Genomic DNA, 8,830 nt, shown 5'->3' with positions numbered 1-8,830 from the left:
GAATGGTGAAACAGAATTTTGAAAAAATGGCGCATAATCACTAATGATCGATTATTCTGATCAACCATATTGTTTGTGTTGGTGAAATCCACCATGAGACACTGAGTAAAATCTTAATTAATAGTAGGCACCTAAAAATACCGCTTGTTGTAGAAACGCACATGTATTTTCTTGTCTTGTCCTGCCCGATCATTATCGTACAAACACGAAGATGGTAGCACGTGGCGAACGCACTTATCTGATTCGCTTCTTTTGATAGGTTTAAACTACGTAATTGACAAAGATGGCAAAACTAGACAAGGAACTTATCTTCCTTATGTAACTTGTAATGTAAGTAGAACCAGCTTTTTTGCAAGATGCCAAAATCTGATAATGTACATTATCCGATTTTGACATCATTCCATTTGGTTTTGGCACGATGCCAAATCAGGTTATTGTCCATTATCTTTTTTGGCATCTTTGAAATATACTAATTATTTAGAATTTGTCAGATGGCAAAACAAGATAATATCCAATATCATGGTTTGCCGTCTTCTTAAAATAAGAAAAGAGTAAAAACAGAAGATTTCATGGTGGTTAAAATCCAATAACCGTTTTGGCACCGTTGAAACTCACAGAACCTGCAGTTATCCTGGTTTGACTCCATTAATATCTCAGGAACGGTAAGTCGTAGGACAATTCTGATTATACCAATCGATAGAGCGCAAAAAAGTTACTCAGAATCAATTACTAACTCCATTTTGAAAAAAATGTTGGTTATCGTGTTTTGCCATCTTTCCACAGAATCAGTACCTATGTATGTACCTACCTAATTTGTTTAATATTCAGTTTATTATTCTTCTTGATTTGATTTTACTTTCACATTTAAAATCAAGACTAGAGCCCGTTCTCCCTTTATTCCCAATATAAGTTTTAAGTCACCCATCCATTTATTGGCCTTCCTCGGCGTAGCTTAACATAGGTAACGCTAAAACCGGTCTTAAATTAACAACTTTGAGTTCATAGGTCGTCGCGACAAATTTCAAGATCAGAGCTCATTTGTGTGAGAAAATGTGAAAAAAATCCCCCAAAAACTAGTTTTTTTGGTTTTTTGGCTTTATGGTTTTCTGGACAAAATTTGCACCACCATTTTCGTGTTCCTGGTAAAAAGACCTTTAATTTGATATATAGGTCGACCAGGTTTGGATAAGTCCTTCTATGGGGACAGACAGACCGACAGACGACACCGAAGCGAATACAATAGTCCGTCCACTATACCTTTTATTATTAGTAATAATAAAGGAAGGACGGACTAAAAATCACCTCTGTGCTCTGTGCTACTTTTAATGAGTGCATAGAGTGGCATAATAAAATACGACGACTATAGCTGCGTTTAGATTAAAGCTGTATTTTAAATATTATGTGACTTTTTGTAGATTCAACATGGTAGACAATACTACAGAAACATGGTAGAAATCCCTCTTTTTATCCCACGAAAGAACTTTCACAAATGAGCAAATATAGATAGGGTTAGGTAACGCGCTATAGAACTTTTACAAATGATCATGTTTCTTGGTATTATAGGGTTAGATAGCACGCAAAAAAAACTTTCTCAGAGTTGATTGCCCAGGAATCAACAATGCCTGTAACATACTATCTACTGAGTTCAGAGGAAAAATCATAGTTTGACAAATCCCCGAGGTACTCATATAGATACCTATGTGTGATTGATTTGGGTATCAGGTTAATGTGACTGATGGATAGATACTTGATACAATCCAAATAATTCGCTCTAGATTTATTACAGGTAGCTTCTGTTCACTTGAACATAAATAATTATTTCAATTAATATCTTAATATTTATAGCTCCTGATAAGATTATTTTTTGATCTAGTAGTTGTTGGTTTTATAATACTAGGTAGTCGATCGTCGATCGTCCACACGTTATTTTAGAAACTTGGGAGTACAAGTACCTAGATGTTTAGATAAAGGTGTCTATTTTGTTTCCCCGTGTGTGATGTATGTTATTTAAGATTTGATACTTCACTATCGATATTTACTTTAATTGGCAGTAATCCGCCGAGCTACTCGTAGGTAAATACCTATTTTTCAACTGTTCGTCAATATTCCTGGATTCCTATTCATAAGAACTAGTACAAATCAATTCTAGGATAAGGAAATTTGTGCAACATTGACACTAATATACTTTCTATTTCATCATGTAGTTGTAGAGGGTAGAGGCGTTATGATATTGTAATGTTAAATCTAACTTTGCCTATTGATATTCTCAAAAGATAGACTAGTCTAATCTCTTATGCAGGGTGTAAAAAAAAAACAGCACCTAAAAAAGACCTTAAAAAATACAGTAATTTGGTAAGAGTTTGAGGTGAATCCCATAACCAGGGCGGGAGCTATGGCTTTTCAATATTCAAGTCCGCCATGTTATTTCTCTGATAAGGGAGGCAGGGTGTAAAAAAAAAACAGCACCTAAGAAAGACCTTAAAAAATACAGTAATTTGGTAAGAGTTTGAGGTGAATCTCATAACCAGGGCGGGAGCTATGGCTTTTCAAGATTCAAGTCCGCCATGTTATTTCTCTGATAAGGGAAGCACCAAAAACAAGAAAAGCATTCTGAAAGGTGTTTTGAGCTTTGAATACGTCATTCTTTATTTAGCTCGAAATTCGGACCCAAATGAGAGATTTCCAGCCTTCAGCCAAAGCTATTTTTGATATTAGGACCAAAATTTAAAATATCAATTTTAAGTTATGGGTTTTGAACCAACCTCAGTGGTGCAGTTGTTAACGCGTTGGACATTGGATCTGGAGGTTGGTGGTTCGAGTCCAAGTCATGTCATAAAGTTCAGCGTAGTGTATTAAGCGGGGAACGACATTTGTGACAAGCATTTTTAAATATGCTTAACACAATTAAAAAAAAAAAACCTCAGTGGTGCAGTTGTTAACGCGTTGGACTTTGGATCTGGAGGTTGGTGGTTCGAGTCCAAGTCATGTCATAAAGTTTAGCGTAGTGTATTAAGCGGGGAACGACATTTGTGACAAGCATTTTTAAATATGCTTAACACAATTTAAAAAAAAAAAAAAGTTATGGGTTTTGGTTATGGTATTGACCTCGAATTTTTACCAAAGGAGTGTATTTTTCTAGGTCTTTCTTGTGTAAATACATGGAAAGAAATATTCGCATTTTCTTTGAACAAGAATTGTGAACGGAAGGAGGAATAGAGATGAAAATTTTAATTCTTTTTTTCTAACATTTTATACTGGTAGGTGGTAGGTAGTAGGTAGGTAATCTCTCTCAATATTTATTTTGTCGAGTTTATTACTTTTTAGCCAGTCCTTCCTTTATTATTACGATAGTAATAACAAGCAGGGTCCGTCCCTCCGGGAATTTGTTAGCCGGTAGTGATTAGAGAAAATCAGTACCTATGTACCTACCTAATTGTTTAATATTCAGTTTATTATTATTCTTTTTTGATATTATTATTATTATTATTATTATTATTAATTTTTTATGTTCGAAGCAACATTGACTTTGGATGAGTGACTATCCAATTTTTACGTCATTGTTTTTGAGATATTTTGTATATATACCTTTTCTCATTTAAACCTTTAGTGTGTAGTATACCTACGTACGATACCATGAGTTAAAAACCACTTTTTTGGAATCAGGGGGCCTCAAAATGGATATTTCCACCCATTTCCTGATTTTGAAAATTTGGACCGATTGCAATACTTTCGCATTACCTAATACTAGCTTGGGGGCCTCAAAATGGATATTTCCACCCATTTCCTGATTTTGAAAATTTGGACCGATTGCAATACTTTCGCATTACCTAATACTAGCTCCGCTATAATTTAATAATATTATACTAAAGTACCTATTTAGAGTATCACCCATTGCAATAATTATACCTAATAATGATATCTGTAGATCCTCCACTGTTTTTAAACAAGTAAAAAAAAGGGAAGAGAGTAAAAGCTTGGGAAAAAAAGAAAAAATAGAATAAATAGAAAGATTGTATTGATTTATTACTGTTCCTGAGCCCTGCTTCCATCAGCAGCATCCCTTATATCCCAACCCTTCCTAATGTCTATTCTATCACATTTAAATTATTGACCGAACGAAGTGAAGAACTACGTTTTAACTCGACCATTTTGCATTTGGTATAGAATCCCTTATATCCCAACCCTTCCTAATGTCTATTCTATCACATTTAAATTATTGACCGAACGAAGTGAAGAACTACGTTTTAACTCGACCGTTTTGCATTTGGTATAGATGATTGATGTGCATTCGTAGGAGAAAAACTCCCGCTATAACTCGCGATTGCCTAGTCTGATTTGGTATAGGGGTTCCTCATTTACTTGAAATTTGGGGTCCCAGAACTGAGCGGGTCCATTTTTGGTCTGAAGAAAATTTCCTTCATCATCATCAGAGCCCGGATTTCATGAAATTAACCTGATAGGTACACCCTGTATAAATGAACTGATTTGTTCTCATGTTTGTTCATCAGTTACAACTTGTAAAATTAAATGATTTTTTTTTTTTTGAACGTAGTTACGATAGCAAGAATTATCACGGACAGACAATATAATGTAAATAAAATAATGTAAGTAAGTAGGTTGTGTATAGAAGAAATCAATTAAGTAGGTAATAGCCCACTAAAATGCCGACTTAGATTAGAGTGCACAAAGATAAGCCTTTGTATTGAGACTAAAAAATAGATTGGGAATAAAATGGTTTCCATTGATGGTATATTATTTCTAATTGCATGACAGCTATTATGATGATACCTAGTGGTTTGTCATTGATTCGATGTGATAAGTTAGGTACCTAATTATTGGTAGGTACCGACTATATTCAACGTGACAGACAAGAGAGCACATTGATTATTTTTCATCACTAGAATACAGTGTTCTTTCGAGATTAATTTCCAAAGTGATATCACCCTAGTTAGGTATAAAGTATAATACATTCGTGTATTTCAACATTTCTTGCATTACTAATAAGACCTACTGGAAGTTAAAGTAATAAAATCCTTTGATCAAATAAATTCAGAACTGAGATTATCAAAGAAGTGGGTATTTATCATTAATTATTTAATATCAGCGTCTAAGCGTCAATTTTAGAAACACATTTGATGGTTTTTTAGTTGTGTGAATACGTGCGACCAAGTAAGTACCTACCCATAGTTACCTATGTACCTACCTTATAGAGTTCATTGTAATGATCAATAATAATTATTAACAGATAATGATAATAAAATACCTAGATATTTGTACAAATGAAATGAGTAGGTATGTATTAAATTTTAACTCGACATAAGTTTGTTTCTTTTACTTCCCGGAGGTTTGATAGAGGGAACACTAACTGACAGGGTCTTGTCTAAGATAGGATAGGAGAAATCCCGCCGTTCCGAGAACGAATATAAAATCCACCCCGGGCGGAAATCGAGATTAAAAATATATATCTAAGATCTTATCGTCCCGAAATCGAAGAGAGAAGGAAGACAGGATAGGAGAAAGACGGCTGGCTTTCTCCTATCCTGTCTTCCTTCTCTCTTCAATTTCGGGACGATAAGACCTTAGAGTTACGATATTTCTTTTTTTTTACTAACTTTGCACTTTTGATTTTTTTTTTTTTCATTATTATTATTTTTTTAATACCTAACTACTCTGCTTTAACGCCCTACAGGGAGGGCAATTATGTTCATAGGAACCCATGTGAAAGAATCTTTTGGAATATTTTTTTACTTGCATTACATATACATAGGTACTCATCTATAATAATGTTTAAAAATGTAATGTAAAATGTAAATGCAGTTTCATTGTGTTATTATGTCACTTTGGTGCTCACTGCAGCATTGCAGGATTTTCCCAATATCTCAATAATCCTAAAATCCAATGTTTACCTACCATGCTGGCACCGGTCGCTATGCGCATTTATATGTCATAGCAACAGCCAGTCACGGAATCAATTATTTGCATGATACAAAATGCTTGACCCCGCCGGGAATCGAACCCGGGTCTCCCGCGTGCAAGGCGAGCGCAGTGACCACTACGTCATGGGAGCTGACATATTTATTTTATTTATTTGATTACACGCTAAGCATCACGGCCATGTGTGGGAGCTGACATATAATAATATTTAAAAACTACCTATAATATATATATGTTAATAATTTTATTATTTTTACCCATATACCTATATACCTACTATACAACTACCTAAATGATTTCTAATGGCCTGTATTGTTTTGAATGTTTCAGTTGAAAACACTAGAGGGGCCATGATGTCGGATTTGCAGCACTTTTGTCTTCGCTGGAATAATTATCAAAGTAGCATCACCTCAGCTTTTGAAAATCTCAGGGACGATGAAGATTTCATAGATGTCACTTTAGCTTGTGACGGCAAAAGCTTGAAAGCTCATCGGGTTGTATTGTCGGCATGTAGTCCATATTTCAGGGAATTGTTGAAGGTGAGTGTGATGATGATGATGATGATCATGAATTTTAAATTTGCTCAGATTGATGTACCTACCCAGTACGTAGCTGCCGGCTGCCGCATAATTGATAATGGAATTATTTTTATTGTACAAAAATACCCATTACACAAATGTGGTGTTTTGTAATATACCTTTATTAATCAATACTCTGTAATTAAATAAAGATTTTTAAAACAAAGCATCGATTTGATTTCAGACAACGCCTTGCAAACACCCCGTGATAGTTCTGCAAGATGTGGTCTGGGAAGATCTTCATGCCCTTGTAGAATTCATTTACCATGGACAAGTCAATGTTCATCAGAAGAATCTAACTTCGTTTCTAAAGACTGCAGAAGTGTTACGCGTATCTGGTCTTACGCAAAACAGTACAGACATTAATCGCGAAACAGGGGTAAGTCCCAGATTCAACTTTAGTGTAAGTAGATTTGTATTTTACAATAGGCAAGAATCAAGAACAATATTACGAGCAATAACACTGATGGAAGTAGAAAAAAAATCTGGTGATCCCCCCAAAAACCAGTTTTTTTGGTTTTTTGGCTTTACGGTTCTCTGGACAAAATTTGCACCACCATTTTCGTGTTTCTGGTAAAAAGACCTTTAATTTGATATATAGGACGACCAGGTTTTCCTGGTAAAAAGACCTTTAATTTGATATATAGGTCGACCAGGTTTGGATAAGTCCTTCTATGGGGATAGACAGACAGACCGACAGAAGACACCGAAGCGAATACAATAGTCCGTCCACTATACCTTTTATTATTAGTAATAATAAAGGAAGGACGGACTAAAAATAGTAACAATTACTTTGGTTGATATCTGGATGAGTGACTGTCCGATTTTTACCAAATTGTTACAGTCGCGTCCTTGGACCATACCGGTACCTATAGCATACCAAATTTCATCGCACTACGACAAACCGTTCTCGAGATATTTTGTATGCAAACTTTTCAACCTTTTCCACGAAATAAAAGGGTTAAGTAACAATTGCTTTGGTTAATATCTGGATGAGTGACTATCCGATTTTTACCAAATTGTTACAGTCGCGTCCTTGGACCATACTGGGATATCATACCAAATTTCATCGCTTTACGACAAAACGTTCTTGAGAATCTTGAGATATTTTGTATACAACATTTTACTTTTTCTTATTTAAACCTGTAGTATAGACCTTTCAATTAATATCTTAATATTTATAGCTCCTGATAAGATTATTTTTTGATCTAGTAGTTGTTGGTTTTATAATACTAGGTAGTCGATCTTCAATTAATATCTTAATATTTATAGCTCCTGATAAGATTATTTTTTGATCTAGTAGTTGTTGGTTTTATAATACTAGGTAGTCGATCATCCACACGTTATTTTAGAAACTTGGGAGTACAAGTACCTAGATGTTTAGATAAAGGTGTCTATTTTGTTTCCCCGTGTGTGATGTATGTTATTTAAGATTTGATACTTCACTATCGATATTTACTTTAATTGGCAGTAATCCGCCGAGCTACTCGTAGGTAAATACCTATTTAAGATTTGATACTTCACTATCGATATTTACTTTAATTGGCAGTAATCCGCCGAGCTACTCGTAGGTAAATACCTATTTTTCAACTTTTTTTTTTTTTCAACTGTTCGTCAATATTCCTGGATTCCTATTCATAAGAACTAGTACAAATCAATTCTAGGATAAGGAAATTTGTGCAACATTGACACTAATATACTTTCTATTTCATCTCAGGGGATCCCAAAACGGATATTTCCAACCATTTCCCGATTTTGAAAATTTGGACCGATTGCAATACTTTCATTACCTACTAGTATATCTCCGCTATACTGTAGTAATAGAAAGTAAAAAGGTATAGGTATGGGAGGAATCTACTTACTCGTATCATTTCAGAATGATTTTGGAAATAAAAATGTTCCTCTTTCAGAGAAGCATTTTAATATATTAAAACAAAAGTTAAAGGTTCTTCACATTTCCCGTGTGTACTACTTGCGTACAGCAGTATCTACTATAGTTGCGTACTAAAAGTACAGGTAGACAGTACTAAGTATGTAGTTAAAGGTTCTTCACATTTCCCGTGTGTACTACTTGCGTACAGCAGTATCTACTATAGTTGCGTACTAAAAGTACAGGTAGACAGTATTAAGTATGTACTACGGATGTTTCTGATTTGATAAAATGATGTAAAATACTGTTTTAAACACATTTATTGCCATATTTTTTACCTATTTTAAACGGATAATTCATAATAACGAATCGATCGTGATTAGAGAAAATCAGTACCTATGTACCTACCTAATTTGTTTAATATTCAGTTTATTATCATTCTTGATTA

At 34.4% G+C, this 8,830-nt stretch overlaps 1 protein-coding gene across 4 annotated transcripts in view; it reads left to right on the top strand.

Annotated features, from left to right (window-relative positions):
• LOC103511099 (broad-complex core protein isoforms 1/2/3/4/5) overlaps positions 1–8,830 on the top strand; it is a 44,595-nt gene that overhangs the window by 10,166 nt on the left and 25,599 nt on the right. Inside the window, exons 1-3 of one of the 4 annotated variants that reach the window (XM_026824955.1) lie at positions 4,729–5,169; positions 6,265–6,473; positions 6,697–6,891. In XM_026824955.1, the coding sequence (XP_026680756.1) occupies positions 6,285–6,473; positions 6,697–6,891 (384 nt within the window). In that variant the 5' untranslated portion in view covers positions 4,729–5,169; positions 6,265–6,284. Of the gene's footprint in view, positions 1–4,728; positions 5,170–6,264; positions 6,474–6,696; positions 6,892–8,830 lie in introns of those variants that run through there. The other 3 variants (XM_026824957.1, XM_026824958.1, XM_026824956.1) reach the window with 3 other exon arrangements.

Source organism: Diaphorina citri, unplaced genomic scaffold (genome assembly GCF_000475195.1).
Source record: "Diaphorina citri unplaced genomic scaffold, Diaci psyllid genome assembly version 1.1 scaffold674, whole genome shotgun sequence".
NCBI lineage: Eukaryota > Metazoa > Arthropoda > Insecta > Hemiptera > Psyllidae > Diaphorina > Diaphorina citri.
This window is presented reverse-complemented; position numbering and strand designations above follow the sequence as displayed.